We start from the raw sequence: 17,749 nt of genomic DNA on the forward strand, positions 1-17,749 counted from the left end.
ATCTTTGTGAGTAACATGCTATGTAAATCAGTGGTTCTCAAAGTAGGGTCCTTGAGGGGGTTTCCAGGGGGTCCCCAGCAAAAAGAAAAATAAGAAATAATACGTCAATATAGAATCAACAGTTTAACCACTTTAACAGTATATAAGTAGGTTATTTGAAAATAGCAGATCTACAAGCTCACCACATGTTGCATTGTGAGCTTGTAGATCTTCTTTTTTTGGGGCATTTTTTTTAACAACATAAATCTTACATGGGGGTCCCTGGCACTAAATATTTACAGATATTGTTCCTGGCAAAATATTAAATTAGAGGGGTCCTGGGTTCATTGCTCGCTACCTGTGACAGAACATCAATTGGACGAAATGGTGAAGCCAGGCTTCTCTCTATGATTACCCAGTCCAAATCAGAGTCCAACCCAACCCACTAAAGTGTTTAGACAATTTAGCCATTTCGAAGGAGATATTGTATGTCCTCATGTCTGGTAGGGCAAGGCCCCCTCTATCTCTAGGCATCCACATTTTACTTGTGCTGCACTGTACCACCCATTACCACTTTTTGTATTAATAGTTAAGAAGAAAAAATAAAAAAACATTTGAATTATTAAAAAAAAAATAGAGGGGTCCTTGACAGCCATGAAAAGGTTTGAGAACCACCAATCTAAATGACATATCATTTTGCGGTCGAGAAAAGAATTATTAAAGCTAACAAACAAACGAACAAACAAGCGGGCACCTCGCTGCTGAACTGCACGCCCACGGACAGGGTGGGCGGGGGCTTGTCGGCGAACACGGCGGCCGACAGGCTCTTGGTGCTGCCCAGGCGGCCGGAGTGCACGGAGGACTGGCGCTTCAGCGGCGAGCGCAGGGGAGAGCGCAGCGACGAGCGCTCCACCGTACTGCCAGGGGACACCGGGGAACCCTCTGGGACCTCACCTAGGGTGCTGCAGGACACACACGCACACACACACGCGCGCACACACACACACACACACACACACACACACACACACACACACACACACACACACACACACACACACACACACACACACACACACACACACACACAGTGTTTACTTGGGTGAAAGTACCAGTAAGACTCCCTAATCGGGAGATAAGCGACCGCCACGTCGCATACAAAACTTTAGAAGGCAATCGTAGCCAATCAGGAGGGAATATGGGAAATGGGACAGATCCATGTTGATGACATGACTTTAGAGATACTGTGTACCGCTTTGTGTGATTTTAGGCCTAAATCTGTAGGAGCAGTGTCCAAAAATGTGCTTGAAAAAATCTGCCTGATGGTGGCGCTGAATGGGACAGATCCATGTTGATGACATGACTCTAGACATACTGTGTACCGCTTTGTGTGATTTTAGGGCACAATTTGTAGGAGCAGTGTCAAGGTGTTTTGCGAGAATCGGTCTCATGGTGGCGCTAGAAGAGGGGCATGTGAGAAATGAGGGCTGGGGGTTGTGGTTTGGCAGCCAAGGGGTGTGTGTGTGCAAAGTTTGGCATGGATAGGGGCAACAGTGGCGGAGATAGGAGTAGGGCAAAAGTGTGACGTGACGAGTACGGACAGACAGACAGACAGACTGACTGACAGACTGACGGACAGCCGGTGGAGGTTTTGATAGTAAGCAATTCTGCAATGTAGAAATAATCTGTTACAAGTAACAAGTCTGGAATTCAAAATGTACTTCAGTAAAAGTGCAAAGGTAGTGCTATCAAAATGTACTTAAAGGACGACTTCACTTCACCAGTATTCAACTTATCTTCATATAATTGTCCCTTAAACTAATGTTCATGATAAGGGGGTCCCCAACAAAGTGATTGATAGTTAGGAACCGAATGGACCCATTATGTTCTGTAACTCAGAGAGTACAAATGGAAGCCCATGTTGTTCCATTTGTCTTAGTCAGGGGTCTGAGTCCTCAATGCAATACGGTCCTTGACTAGGGATGGGACGATAAGCAACATTATCGCTTTATGATAAAAAAACACTCACCATGATCGTATCATGGAGATTTAATTTATCGTGAAATTGTCCTCTACTGGGATCAATTCACCTTTTATTTGCCGAGCTGCATATCTGGTACCAATAAAACCCTCAATTAGTAAAACGTACTTATAATATAAATGTACTTGATACAGTCTTTTGTTTTTCACTCGCTAACACATCTCTTTGCCAAAAAATAGCCGATCTACAAGCTCACTTTGGCAAAGTTTCGGACCCAGGATAATGGATGTTGGGGATATTTTGATTATCGCGATAATATCGTAAATCGCGATTTCTTTGGTCCCAATAGTCGCGATATGTTCATAAGTTCATATCGTCCCATCACTATCCTTGACATGCACAGCGCCTGTGAACACTTGGTGTGATGAACGCCACTCACTCTGCGGTGCTCCTCCCGTTGACATGGAAGACTCCTCCTCCTCGCTCCTCTGTGCTGGGCGAGGGGCTGTCCCTCTCCCCCGCCAGCAGGGGCAGCGCCGCGCTGGACGAGCTGTTCTCCTCGGAGGAGGAGGCGGAGCTGTGGGACCTCTGGGGCACCTGGAGACTCAGGTGCTGCTGCTGCTGCTGCTGCAGTAGAAGCTGTTGTTGTTGTTGCTGTGCTTGTTGGTGGCTCCTGCGTTCAGGCAGCTCAGGAGGCGGTCCCGGGGAGTGGGTGTCCCTCTTCACGGCAACTCCATGACCTGAACATTTAATGCACACAGGGGCGTCACAAGGGAGGGGGGGGAAAGTGGGACTGAGTTACTAGGGCCCAAGTATATTTGCGCCCAAGTACAGTATATTTGCGCGTGTGGTTAGGCCTGTCACAATTATTACATAATAATCGCCTGATCGCAACTATTTAAGATGTGTGGTGAGCAGTGCGTACCGTCCATGAGTTTGGGGGTCTCCTTGGTGATGATCCACTCCCCAGGGTGCAGCAGGCTCAGGCCGTAGCACATGTCCGAGTCGGTGCTGGAGCTGGAGAAGGCGGAGGAGGAGGAGGGCGTCATGGTCTCCTCCAGGCGGAAGAAGTCCAGGCCGGTGTTGGTTCCCCCGAAGAACCTGCAGCCCCCCAGGCAGCCGCAACGGTTCCTGCCTCGACGCATCTTGGTGCTGGGCTCGTCCGGCCACAGGAACCACAGCCTGACACACACACACACACACACACACACACATGATGATGATGATGATGATGATGATGATGTGGACAATGTCTTGTTAGAGCTTCAAATTAACTTCTATTTTTTTAATCTAGTGGTTCTCAACCTGTGGGTCGGGACCCCCAGGGGGGTCTCCAAATTATTTTGGGGGGTCCCCAGATGATTAACTTAATGTGCAACATTGTTTTCTCACTCAACACTAAACAAACCAACATAAGGTTAGTATAGACTATAGAGGGTATTATGCACATTTCTAAAATGACAATTTAAGGACTTTTTAATACCTCTAAAATTACAAATTAAACATTGGCCAAATTGTCAAATATTAGATGCAGAAATTGTGAAAATAGCCGATCTACATGCTCACAACGTTGTGAGAATGTAGATCGGCTATTTTCACAATAGAACCGTGTTATACAAAATGTAATGCCTCAACTCTTAGTGCTTGCCAGGGTGGGGGGGTCCCCAGTTACAATATGATTATTTTGGGGGTCGCGTCCTGAAAAGGTTGAGAACCACTGGTTTAATCTGGGTCCTATTTTTATATTATTGGTATTTATGTTTTATAAATTGGAATGTAAATGAAAGGTGGGAGTAACGTTGGAATTGGTCCATCGTTCTATGGAACTGTAAAAAAAAAAAAAAAAAGATTTCCCAGTTTGCCCTTCTCAGCGCAAAACGTTTGGAATGGAAAGACTGTATTTCAAATTAGGCTTTATTTATTGTTTTTAAACCCCCAGATACTGTTCTTTTTTAAATTATAAAGTTGTCAAATATGTCAGTCATTTCTTTGTATATTTAGTTTATGTGCAACTCCAAAGCCTACAAGACAAACCGAAATGTTAATTGTCGACGAAACAAAAACACAATTCAATCGTCAATCGCAATCATTTGAGTGACAATTCATGGTCATGTAAAATGTCATAATGGTGCCATGGCTACTACACATTATTGTGTATCATTATGTTATGCTTTAACTATTGAAAAATAGCAGATATACTTGTAGATCTGCTATTTTTTGAAAAATCGTGAAAATTTGAATTTTGACCCGATTCTATAAGTGTCTTTTGAATCCTTCTAAGGTTTTTTGAAAAACCTATGTTTCTATGTCAGCAATCTGGCCAGCCATCGTCACTTAACTGGAGCTCAGTTAGTCTGTTCTTGAGAGACTACTATGTCAGTGGTTCTCAAACCTTTTCATGTGAAGGACCCCCAAAATTATATGTATTTGACCACGGACCCCCATCTCAAAATATTGAGTTCCAGGGACCACCCAGAAGCAAAATTTGAGTTACAAACGTTCGCTTTAAAAATACATATATTCAAAGATTTGCACACATTTTTACGACTTTCTTAAAAATAGCAGATCTACAAGCGAGTGCCGCGCTGCGAGCTTGTAGATCTGCTTTCACTGGTTAAAGCATTCAATAATTCCTACCTCTTGGTGTGTGCGTCGTGGAGCTCCAGGAAGTGTCTCTGGACCTCACACTTGGCGGGGTGGTCAGCAGCCAGGGCGATGTCAGCCGTGATCAGGTTGAAGTTGACCGAGCCGGCCTCCAGCCAGAAGGAGCGGCGCAGCACGGGAGGGTGGCCGGACGCACCCACACCTGGAGACCACAACAACGACATAACCTTGTTGCAGTGTTAATTCTTTCAGCAAATTGTGATTTAGTCACTTGACAATGACTATATTGTGATTGACAATGACTAAATTGTGATTTAGTCACTTGACAATGACTAAATTGTGATTTAGTCACTTGACAATGACTAAATTGAATTGTGATTTAGTCACTTGACAATGACTAAATTGTGATTTAGTCACTTGACAATGACTAAATTGAATTTTGATTTAGTCACTTGACAATGACTAAATTGTGATTTAGTCACTTGACAATGACTAAATTGAATTGTGATTTAGTCACTTGACAATGACTAAATTGAATTGTGATTTAGTCACTTGACAATGACTAAATTGAATTGTGATTTAGTCACTTGACAATGACTAAATTGTGATTTAGTCACTCACTGTGCTGCGTCTGATGCTGCTCCATGTACTGGACTAGACTAACTAAACCTTGCTGTTAGGGTTAGGGTTAGGGTTAGGGTTAGGTCCACTCACTGTGCTGTGTCTGGTGCTGCTCCATGTACTGGACTAGACTAGAATAAACTAATCCCTGCTGTTGGGGAGGCCTGTACTGTGGTCCACTCACTGTGCTGTGTCTGGTGCTGCTCCATGTACTGGCGGATGTTGACGTCCTGCACCACGGCACTGATGCCCTCGCCGACAGCCTGGTTGTGCAGGTTGCAGTTGGCCAGGCGCACCGCCCCCATCTGGGACAGGACAGGAGGAGGGGTGTTTTAAGCCTCGATCAGAGTCGGTGTAGTCTTTTTGAGTCATGAAACTACAATGTTACGAAATTCCTCGCGGTGAAGAGCTTTCCACAGCGAGTCCCGACACATCTCTCTGTTTTTACTTTCAGACAGATAGGCTCTTCACCCCGTTCACTGATTGGTCGACCTGGACCAGTCAGTCACGGTGAACAGGACTCCACCGTGACTGACTATGATGGCCTTCACTTATTTTCTGACTTGAGGTGGAAAGCTTTCCACCTAAAATTTGCGGTGGATAGCTCTTCACCGCAGACTCTGATCGAGGCTTTAGGGTAGTGGTTCTAAAAGTGGGGTCCATGGATCCCCAAAAAATGTTTTTCCCAATGACCCTAAGCGCAACGGTGGGGGCACGGGGGGGGCTGCAAGGGAAAGAAGCGCTTGTTTTCAGTGATGAAGGTGGAGGCGTGCCGTCTCAGGCGACCATGAGCCACGTGCGACACCGGCGAGCGAGCTAGTCACCGTGTCGAGCGTTGGTTATGGACAGAATAGAACAACCCCCCCCCCCCCCCCCCCCCCCCCTGACTTTGAGCACCTCCGCGCGGTCCAAGTGAACACAGGGGTTAAAGCAAAAAAAAATCCCAAGACGGAAATGTATTTCCTCCCCCCCCGCGGCACCGCCGCGCCGCCGTTTGAAAAGCGTCTTTTTACCGTTGATGCCATAACATAGCTTTCTGTTGCACACCCAACAGAAACAGGGACCTAAATGGCTTTCCTGTGTCAAACGTTTCATCCAGCCAACCACAGCTAAACAATCCACCCATGTTAAAACAAAGTGGGGATGCTATACAGTACTGCAGTTAGTTAGCTGCATAGTATAGAGTCTGGCCACCTCCATTTGTTTTTGACTGTGCTAAGCACGTCCGAGACGAATCTTCATTCACAACCAAACCAACCGCTCCATATTGTCGCTGACTGAACCACCACACGTGGGTAATGTTATGAGAGAAACACTGCCCACGTAGTGGAGAAACCTCTGCCTAGTACAGCCATGAGCACCAATCATGATAGGCTACGCTGCGTCGGTCCCAAATGAAACACTGCCCCGAAGTTTTGAATTAGCATCTGTATGGATTGAATTAGCATCTGGGGTTACTTTTTATCGTTGCTGCCATGCTGCCATATAAGAGATTTCTGTTCTCTCACCGTTTGACACCAGGACCTGAATGGCTTTCCCGTCACCTCCATTTGTTTTTGACCGCACTGAGCACGTCCGAGCCTTATTGTCGCTGACTGAACCGATGCCACACGTGGGTAATGTTATGAGAGAAACACTGCGATGCAGTGGAGAAATCTCGCCTATTGCCATGAACAGTGAACACCAATCACTCATGATACGTTGCTTTCGGTACCAATGAAACACCACCCCGAAGTATTTCATACATCTGTATGGATCACTTTTGTGAGTGACAAATAAATCCCCCAAATCTCTGATTTGCAAACATAACAAGTGTTCCGTTGCTTATTTTAACGCAGAGAACGTAAGCAAACCATAGACTGTAGGAAGCAAACGCGTATTGTCAATAACTGCTGCCCCCTTTAAACACATATTTAGATAGTATAGCCTACCTGCTGTTTACATGTAAAACTCCAGTGACTTCATCTTTTGACACAGCCATCCATACATTACAGACAGAGCGACGTCTCGTTCCTTTACAGCATGATATAATAACACCACCAGTCCACTCATCTATTGGAATTCAGCGTAGGTCCAAAAAGTTTAACAAACTTCCAAACGGTGTACATCGTTTAAGCCACAGGAGCATGGTTTTCTATCATAAATATGAACTTTAGCCAAACTATTGCGAGTAATCCAAGTGTTGTTTTGTTTATCCAGCAGCATGCATCGTCGCAGTTAGCTTACAGCAGCAACAAGTAGCTACAGAGGCATTTCCTCTCAGTGTAGGGCGGATTTCAAAATAAGAGCCTAACGTAATCTGATCAAGTCAAGTCAAGTCACGTCAACTGGTAAGTCTACTTACAGGAAGTAGTTGATCTAAATTAGAACTACATGACACACCAGCAAGTCTACCGCACCACAGTAGTAACTGATGCTATTATAATTCGCGCAGACGGTTCAGCTTTTTTTCTTTTTTTGCGAATCTTCTCTGATCTCATAAATAGCCCCTAGGGAATCCTCAAGACGGAAATCCGTCCCCAGGACGGAGAACTTTAACCCCTGTGAACACAGCGAAGCGCTCCCTACCTCCTTGCCCACCACTGGCCCCCACCGTTGCGCTCAGGGTCCCTGTGGAAACGCCAGGTCGGTGTGTGTGTGTGTGTGTGTGTGTGTGTGTGTGTGTGTGTGTGTGTGTGTGTGTGTGTATGTGTGTGTGTACCTTGACACTGGCAGCACAGCCGTGCTCAGCGATGAACAGGTCCACTCCGTCCATGGCCAGGCGGGTCATGGTGTACTTCAGCTCCTCTGAGGTCCGGCACGGCCCCGGCAGGCAGCTCAGCTGTAAGCACACACAGTGGCACAGGACAGGGGGACTGAGTAGGGATGGGAGGACAATTGATCGTCATTGTGACCAAAGAAGTCGCAATTTACGATATTATCGCGATAACATATCCTAAACGTTATGCCGGGGCAGAAAATTTGCCAAAAAATTGACGATCTACAAGCTCACAACGCGCCCACAATATGAACGCTTTGGTCCATACGTCTTCAGATAAGACCTTTGAAGTATGGAAGGGATGATAATTGATTGATCCCAGTGCATGATGGTGAATGATTTCACAATAAATTAAATCTCCACTATACGATTATCGTGAGTGTTTTTATCACAATAAACGATAACATCGCGTATGGTCCCATCCCTAGTGTGTGTGTGTGTGTGTGTGTGTGTGTGTGTGTGTGTGTGTGTGTGTGTGTGTGTGTGTGTGTGTGTGTGTGTGTGTACCTTGGCGTCACAGCGGTGCCGGTCCTTGCCGTGCTGACAGATAACAGAGGGTTTGGGCTGCTCCAACTGGAACTCTCTGGACACCACGTGGAACAGGTAGGTCTCACCCCACTCCATCATGCTGGCAATCTGGCAACAACAGGGGTGTAACCATATAGTAACTGATCGAAAAATCTATTTTAATTTGCAATGATCCACTATATCGTTTGCAAAAGCAAATATCGTACCGCTTTGGCTCGTATCATGTTGTTTTAAAATGCGGTAATCGGTATTGAATCGTTTTGCAACGTAAATAATTGTTTGTATGGAAACTGGTTCTCAAATGTTTTCATGTCAAGAACCCTCATCTGAAAACATGTTGTGCACACCCATACAAGATTTAGATGTTCTGAAAATAAGTCTGAATTCTTCACATGTATTGAGGATTATTGTAGTAATTTGAATTTGAACAAATTTGAATTTGAACAGTTTCCACCCGTTAGAGACAACATACTTGGGTGTCCAAAACTGTTCAAATTCAAACTCAAAAGTAGCAACAGTATCAGACAGTATGTGGCGCATTTGCGGATCTGCTACTTTTGATGCTTTTTTGTGTGACGCTGTAGTATGATCATGTAGGGCACACATGTCAGTCAAACTCAAGGCCTGGGGGCTAAATCAGGCCTGTGATTTAATTATCTTCGGCCCGCGGGATGATATTTACTTACTATTAGAACTGGCCCACTGGCGCACAAGCTATGCCTGGGATTCGAACCAAGGTTCCCCACGTGAAAGTCCAACATCTTACCCATCAGACCAAAGGGATAGCCCTATGGACTGGGGGAGATATTAGACTTTTGATGCCATCAGGCTGAGGCAATGTGTCACTCTGCTACACACGCACCACCATAATACTACAAGTCCCACAATGCACTGTTAGAGCATTGGCGCGTATCGACGGCCTGTGACTGCAAGACCGCGTTTAAATAAACATTGAACCAGTCCAGCCCTCGACTTGTACCATTCTTTAAATTTTGCCCCCCTGTGCATTTGAGTTTGACATCCGTGATGTGGGGCGTTGATTTAGGAAAACAAATTAAAATAAGCACACACACACACACACACACACACACACACACACACACACACACACACACACACACACACACACACACACACACACACACACACACACACACACACACACACACACACACACACACACACACACACACACACACACACACACACACACACACACACCTGTGGGACAGTGACCCTGCCGTTGAGAGCTCCAGTCTGCATGTCTATGAGCCAGGCGTACTCCAGCGTGTCGCTGCCCAGCGGGAGGCCCTGGGCAGAGAACATGGCGTGGGCCCTCATCTGGAGCCCCGACAGGCTGAGGTGGCCGTCACGGAGCACCGCGTCCGCCGTGGGCCGCTGGGAGCGGACACAGAAACACATTTATACTGTGAGCGGACACAGAGCAGTGTTAATTATGTTGACTAAAACTAAAACTAAATGACTACAAGATTTAGATTTTTGTTCGATAAGACTACACTAAAACAATTTCTGAAGACTAAAGCTTCGTACACACCGCCGGCGAATTGGCGAATAGCGAATTAGCGTATAATTCGCCTTTTGTTTAAAATCTTATAAAGTCAATGGAAGCATCCACACCAAACGCGAATTTTAAAAAAGCGAAAAGGCTTCTGTTTTTTATTCGCCCTTGTGTCGAATTTAGCGAACATTCGCTGTTGAACTCCTCTCTCTCTCTGTATTAAATCAAGCTCACTCTATCCTACTTAAAGAGAGAGAGAAAGCATGGTCGAGGGACCTTCTCTTTGCATTGCTTTTCCGTGTCTCTCGTCTGTGTGGCTGCTTGGAAAAAAGTACTCGAATGTCTACTGGTAAAAGCATGGTTTATGTATGTTTTATTGTTCATTTATATCTGCAAAAAGACTAATGTTTTAGAATAAATCGCTGGGTATTAAATACAATAGGATCCGAAATTTAGTAGAGTAGAAGGAAAGCACTGGGAATTGGACTCAAGTACAAATACCTACAAGTACAGTCTACTGACTCAAGTAAATGTACTTTTAATTACTTTACACCACTGCTGCTGCGAGCTGCCTGTCTGCGGGGGAACGGAGCGGAGGGGGAACGGTGAAAGTGTCTCTTCTGTGATGTGATGGGTTGTGTGCGCCGATGAAGACTTCTATTCTTCTTTTTCTTTTTACCATGTAATAGGCTAACAACCACGGCCAGGTCATCATCACTTGAGGATGTAATTTCCATATTTGTTTCCCCGTCCGTTCTCCTCTCTCCTCTCTCTCCTTTCTTCTCCTTTCTCCTCCTGTGGCTACAGGCAGATATCACCCCCTCGTATTTAGGCGAATTAAGCGAATATTATACGCATATTCACGTCGCTTTTTGGTGTGTATGGAAAAAGGTGAATCGCGAATTCTTCGCCTTTTTGGTTCGCTTATTCACGTCGCTTTCTCTAATTCGCCGGTCTGGACAGAGCTTAAGACTAAATGTGTTTTATTCAAAAGACTAAATCTAAGTCTAAGACTAATGGCTGTACAAATTAACACTGGCATGCAGCTGTGTATGCCTTGTGAGCTTGTAGATCTGCTATTGTTGGCTAAAGTTCTCCCAATAAGGACACTAGGGTTCAAGTGTTCTATCACACAAAGATTTGGAGGACCCCCTGTAGTAACTCTGAGGACTCCCTAGGTGTCCCGGACCCCCTGTTGAAGACCCCTGTGTGTGTGTGTGTGTGTGTGTGTGTGTGTGTGTGTGTGTGTGTGTGTGTGTGTGTGTGTGTTTAGCAGTGAGTCACCTGGTAGTTGTCACTGATGAAGACGTGCATGGGGGACAGCAGGAACTGAAGCACCGTCTCCTTGTAACCTTTCTTCATCTCGAAGCACAGCCGCTCCAGGAAGCCAGACGGACCCTCGGGTCCCTCACTGCCGCAGTGCTGGGGGGGCACACGAACGCACACGCGCACACACACGCGCACACACGCACGCGCACACACACACACACACACACACACACACACACACACACACACACACACACACACACACACACACACAAACAGAAGATTAGATTAATTAGATTTACCGGTAGTTTTAATTAGTATGATTGGTAACACCTTTGAAGGAATGGCTGCTGTGCATATAGCCTATCCGAACCCTGGAACCCTGATTGGTTAATCACGAGAAGGCTGTACATTCTGGACCAATGACAACCGGAATGTGTCGATTGACTTTTCGGTTGTTTCGTTTTGTTACTTGACACAAGTGTGGTGATGACAGAAGCGAAAGTGTGCCTCACCTAGGGATGGGATGATAATCGTTATTATTGTGATAAAAAAAACACTGAAATTATCCTCCGTCATGCACTGGGATCAATTCACCTTGCATAACCGGCACCATTTAAACCCTCTATAATTGGTAAGACTGACCTGGAAATAACATACTTTTTTTCACTCTCTACCAAATCTCTTACCAAATCTCTTACCAAATAGCTGATCTCAAGCTCACAACGTGTCAACGCTGCTACGTGTTGTGAGCTTGTAGATCTGCTATTTTTTGGGCAAATGATCCGCCCCAGGATAATGGATGTTGGGGATGTTTTGATTATTGCGATGATATTGTAAATCGCAGTTTCTTTGGTTACAATAATGGTGACAGGAAAATGTCATATCGTCCCATCCCTAAACCAGTGGTTCTCAACCTGTTGGGGGACCCATGGGTGGGTCCCCAAATTATTTTTGGGGGGTCCCCAGGTGATTAACTTAATGTGCAACATTGTTTTCTCACTCAACAGTAAACAAACCAACATAAAGTTTAAGTGTATAGAGGGTATGCAGTGATGTTACTAGGTTTTCAATGTAATGGGTCCCGGGACCCACAGGTGGTCATTCAAATGGGTCCCAGAAAAGTTTTACGAGTCCTCAATATAAGGTTTACGCGCGCAAAATGGCGTCGGACGTCGGTGGAATCAAAACATTGATGTTTCTATCGCCTGTTTAAGACTTTCTACGTGGATTTTATTTGTGTTAACGTAGGGTAAAGTAGGATGCTTTCACCCATGAACAATGGTGGTGTCTGTGGACATTTTTTTTTTCTCTTTACCGCGACGCGGTAAATTATTTTAACATGGACTCCAATGGAGGCGCATCCCCGGGACCCCAGGACCATGACATGAATGAGTCCCTGGGTGACTTGAATGAGTTTTTGATGCGGGATGCGCACATAATGACATCACTGGGTATGTGCACATTTCTAAAGTGACAATTTAAGGACATTTTAATACCTCTAAAATGACAAACAAAACATTTTGTCAAATATTAGAGGCAGAAATTGTGAAAATAGCCGATCTACATGCGTTGCGAGGCGTTGTGAGCATGTAGATCGGCTATTTTCACAATAGAACCGTGTTATGCTAAATGTAATGCCTCAACTCTTAGTGCTCGTAGGGTGAGGGGGTCCCCAGTTGAAATCTGATTATTTGGGGGGTCACGGCCTGAACGACAGTACAGTGACAGTGTGAGCCTCACCATGGGGAAGCGTCCGTGGACCTTGTAGAGGTTGATGAGCACGGTGATGTCCCAGGGCCGGAGGTCCAGCGGGTGGATGGCCTGGCCCCGCTGCTCCCCGCTCTCCTCCAGGCCCAGCGGGGACCAGCCCATGCCTGACGACGTGGAGGTGGACAGCACCGGGCTGGACGCCACCGCCTCCTCGAAGTCCGTGTACATGTCGTCCTCCCCGAAGTAGTTCTCCTGGAGGGAGGGAGGGAGGGAGGGGGATGAGCAGTTAGGTCATACATGCGCCACCCTGGTCACAATATCCACTGTTGGCTGCATAACTGAAGTGGTGGAAGTGCTGCGGTTAGGGGAAGTTACGTCACACAGTGCAGGTCTGTTTACATCCGCCAGCAAGACAAACCTGAATAGATTGTAGTTCTTAACTCACTCTTAACTCTTTTACTGCTAAACGAGCGCTCGTTTTTTTTAAATCGTGTGTCCCGGCCGCCATTACGAGCGTTCGTTCTTTTCCCCCCCACAGCCCGTCTGAGCAGATGAGGGGTGGAGCGGGTGTGTACAGTAGCAGCAGCTCTCGTAACGCTTGTCTATTTTCTTCAGCGCACATAAACAATAATGTCGGCGGGATCACTTCTTTGCTGGTTTTCTCAGCCTTGATGTCTGAAAACTGATGCAAACCGAGGGGGAGGAGCTGCCTCTCGCTCCAAAATGGTTGAGCCCACACTGCTGTGTTTTTTTTTCCACTGCTCCATGAGAGATGCGGGCGTCTTTTACACAAGACAGCAATAGGAAATACTGGACGGCTATTTTTCTATAAAAGGGAAGCTACTTTGATGGCCGTGAGCATGTAAACATGAAGGCAAAAGAGTTAATAGGTGTAACTTTGTCAGAATACAGGAATATATAGGAATCGTTAAAGGGAACCGTCAAGGATTGGCACCGTTAAGAGGGAATTGTTAAGGAATCGGAATCATTACAATGTAATAACAAGACTAAGTCAAAACTTTTATTTGCTTACTTACTTACAGTAGAGTACTTACATAATTTTTTCCCATAATGTTTACCTCTTTCTTTCACAATCACAGCTCCCTAAACTGATGACAGTAACCGTTTTAGGGTTTCTGATTACAAAATAATATATAAAAGCTCTGGGTCCCACCTTGATGGAGAAGAGTGCTCTGAGCAGCGGTCCGTACAGGATGACCTGGGAGTCGGGGGTCATCTCCATCTCCACGTGCAGCCGGTCGGGGGGCAGCTCTGACGGGTCGCTGGGCATCCTCCCCGAGGTGGAGGAGGAGGAGGCGGTGTAGGGAGGTGGAGCACCTTGGTGGCCCGCAGAGCCGTGCTCTGGAGGCCGCAGGGCAGACAGCATGGACTCCTCCATCTCTGACACTACAGACACACACGGTTATACCCATGAACTCTTTAACTGACAGAGTGCAGCCAGAAGTCACGTGACCCCCAAATATACTGTACAGTATATATATTGAGAGAGAGAGAGAGAGACCAGCCTAGAGTATAAAAAAGGGAAAGTAACTATTGCTTTCTATTCAGTTCTTAGTCTACATTTTGATATAATTCATATTTTTAAAGATCAGCAGGTTCCATTTCGCCGATCTACAAGCACACAACGCCTCGCGATGTGAGGCGTTGTGTGCTTGTAGATCTGCTGTTTTCACTAGTTTAGAAAACGGTTTTGGACATACAAGGTGTCCACCCGACAACGATGATATGCTATAACATTATAATGTAGGAGTGCCTCGGATTAAAAAAATATTTATGGGGTGCCCTGAGACAAAAAAGTTTGGGAACCCCTGCTCTATTGACATGAGGGTGGAGCTTACGGGAGTGTTTGAGCTGCTCGTCGGCCTTCTGGGGGTAGATGGGATGCCAGGTGTAGTCGATGGTCAGCAGGAAGTTAGGAACGCTCCAGCAGTCCACCCAGCCCGCCCTGACCCACCACACACACACACACACACACACACACACACACACACACACACACACACACACACACACACAGTGATGAAATAAGATGTTCAGACAGTGCTCGATTGAATATGCCAACAGAACACTAAACAAATCATAGCCTCCACATCCACTTTCACAGAATAGTTTTCATTGAATGTGCAATGTTAGTCTTAGCCGGAAGGGGGTAGTCATCACTTCTCCCATAAACAGGCGAGAAGTGAGCACCCCCACCCCGCCCCTTTACCTTAGCCCCACCCCCTTGTTTCCCCTATCCTGTACATATAGTGTTTTTATAACTGTGATATTATTGTATGTTTTCTTTGCTTGCTATTTATTATGTCCATGAATTAAATACTGAGGGCTTCCAACGCAAAAAAAAGACTGTAAAAGGTCTTATTTGGGAGGTTCCTTTTAGGCAGGGTGTTTAACTGTACTTGTACTGTACTACATTTAAATTGTATTGACTATACTTGTACTGTTCTCCATTTTTGTCTAATAAAAGAATCAAATAAAAAAAAAAGCCACCAGATGGACGATAATACAGAATATCGCGTATATCTACTCTACAGCCAAATAATTACCCAAATAATGGCAGCCCAAGTGTTAAGGGGCCAACTCACTCTGCGTGGGTGATGTTCCTCCAGCGGGGCTTGCTGGGTTTGGGTGGCGGAGCCCCCAGGGTCTCCCCCGGCATGTCGGGGGGCAGCTTGACGTTCTGGTAGTCCTTGGCCAGGGTGAGGAGCGGGTAGCGGCTGGGGTGGCACTCTGGCAGGGACAGACGCATGTCCGTGTCCTCCGCCTGCGGACACAGTGTTCATTAGGAGAGGTATCACACGAGAGGGTGTGGGTTATCCTGATTACTGGCACGCCTGCGCTGCTGCAGGAACGAGCTGAAGTGTAATATTGAGATTATACAACATTTCATTGTAATTACGTTATTCAATATTGATTGTAATATAGCTTGATGTCATCATTGTGTATAACTTGATATATTGTTTTTTTTTTCATTGTCCCTGTTAAATAAACAAGATGTAAAATAGGCCTATATATCGAAAAGAAAAGTGGAAAAAGTAGAATAATAATAATTAAAAAATGATCATAATAATTTGTATACAAATGTTTATATTCGAATATGAATTTATTAAGGTATATTCAAATTTAGAATATGCGTTTACCAGCCCTACTACAGATACAACTATCCATTATTTTCTTTGTACTTATTCTATCAATTACTTTCCGGATAAATTGAAGAAGCGAGAAGCATGGTTTTGTTTTGGGTTGGTTCTATGACTCACTCTCAGACAGAAGCAGGTGTTGCAGGTGGTCGGGACGAAGTCGTTGAAAGGCAGAGTGAAGTCTATGTTGAGCGTCTCGCCACAGGCAGCCAGGTACACTGGATTAGAGAAGAGACAAAACATTAAACATCATACAGCCAGGTACACTGGATTAGAAGACACACAGAACATCACACATTATTTAGAGTCTATTACTATAGACCAGTGGTTCTCAAACCCTTTTGGCTGCAGTACCCCCTTATACTGATTTCTGAAGCCAACAACCCCCTTCCCAGGAGCATCTTGCTTAGAAAAATATACATCAAAAGTCCAGTTTCAAGAAACACTAAGTCGTTTTTGAGAGTGTCAAAGTGACACGTTGAAAGCTTGTAAATCAGCTACGTCCGCTACGTAAAACAAGTATATTAAATATGCCATTAATTTCTTTGCGTATCTAAAATATTAATCATTATGTTCCAATGTTCAATGCAAAAAAGAAACTGTAAAATGGTCGCAAATTATTTGTATGACACAATCGTCAACCTTAACAGTCGTTAACGCTTCCAGCCCTAGCGTAGCCAGTGTGTTGCCCCATTACCCACCGTTCTCCTGCTGCTTGGTGGAGCAGTCGATCCAGTTGTGCTGGTTGGCCGCCCAGATCATCTCAAACTGGTGGAAGAGGATGTTGAACTTCCAGCTGTACGGCACAAAGGAGTAGATGTCTGGAGCACTGTCACTGGCCCAGTCCTGGATCAGGTCTGCAAACAACACACAGACACAAATACATGGAGACGGATGGAACCCAAAAGCATTTGTGTCGGGAGCATGACGATATTTCGACATAGCATCTGTTCGACGGTTCATCCTTTCGACACGGGTGAATTTTAACCTGGTGAAAAGCTAACCTGCCAACACGGGTGAATGTTAACCTCTATGTCTAAACCTAACCCAAACCCTGACCTCAGTAACCTTGACACGGATGAGTAGCTAACCTGCCGACGCTCATAGTCGAATGAATGACTCGTCGAAAGAGCGAGATTTCCCCTTTGTGTCTCCATCGGAATCAACGGCGGTACATTTATTATAATCAAATTGTTGAATGTGAAAAAAAAAAAAAAAAAACATGAATTCAAGTGTCCATGGGGGGAGTGATCGAAGGAAAAAAAGTGACTACTCATTTTCAGTCCTGAAGCCGATTTAATGGAAGTTAGACAGGTCCTGAGAGATAGTCAAATACATCTTTGAAGATATATACTGTACTGTATGTAATGTAATTATGAAGCCTTTATTTGAACGGGTATAGCGCGTCTCTTTTTTTAACTAGCATGTCTAGGAACCGATAGGCGGTACAAAAATATATATTTTAGGGGGGGTACACAGGTAACCGCCATTTCAGACCGCTAACCAGGATTTGACGATCGCTCGCCGTGGCAGTGAGTGTAAAAGTAAAAGAGTTAAATGGATGCTGTCATTGTATTGTTGTTGTTTGCCATTTGGGACAACCTGGAACAAGGTTT

At 45.3% G+C, this 17,749-nt stretch overlaps 1 protein-coding gene across 1 annotated transcript in view; it reads right to left on the bottom strand.

Moving 5' to 3' along the window:
• The window catches only part of kiaa1109 (KIAA1109), a 175,224-nt gene that overhangs the window by 131,705 nt on the left and 25,770 nt on the right, over nt 1–17,749 (bottom strand). The window contains exons 15-29 of the mRNA XM_080750799.1: nt 16,835–16,990; nt 16,254–16,351; nt 15,579–15,757; nt 14,832–14,938; nt 14,147–14,379; nt 13,003–13,224; nt 11,275–11,412; nt 9,693–9,869; nt 8,451–8,579; nt 7,887–8,006; nt 5,370–5,490; nt 4,598–4,766; nt 2,886–3,142; nt 2,400–2,700; nt 734–941 (exon numbers count right to left, since the gene is read on the bottom strand). Of these exons, the coding sequence (XP_080606925.1) occupies nt 734–941; nt 2,400–2,700; nt 2,886–3,142; nt 4,598–4,766; nt 5,370–5,490; nt 7,887–8,006; nt 8,451–8,579; nt 9,693–9,869; nt 11,275–11,412; nt 13,003–13,224; nt 14,147–14,379; nt 14,832–14,938; nt 15,579–15,757; nt 16,254–16,351; nt 16,835–16,990 (2,615 nt within the window). The remainder of the gene's footprint in view (nt 1–733; nt 942–2,399; nt 2,701–2,885; nt 3,143–4,597; nt 4,767–5,369; nt 5,491–7,886; nt 8,007–8,450; nt 8,580–9,692; nt 9,870–11,274; nt 11,413–13,002; nt 13,225–14,146; nt 14,380–14,831; nt 14,939–15,578; nt 15,758–16,253; nt 16,352–16,834; nt 16,991–17,749) is intronic.

Source organism: Nannobrachium achirus (genome assembly GCF_963921795.1).
Source record: "Nannobrachium achirus genome assembly, chromosome: 20".
NCBI lineage: Eukaryota > Metazoa > Chordata > Actinopteri > Myctophiformes > Myctophidae > Nannobrachium > Nannobrachium achirus.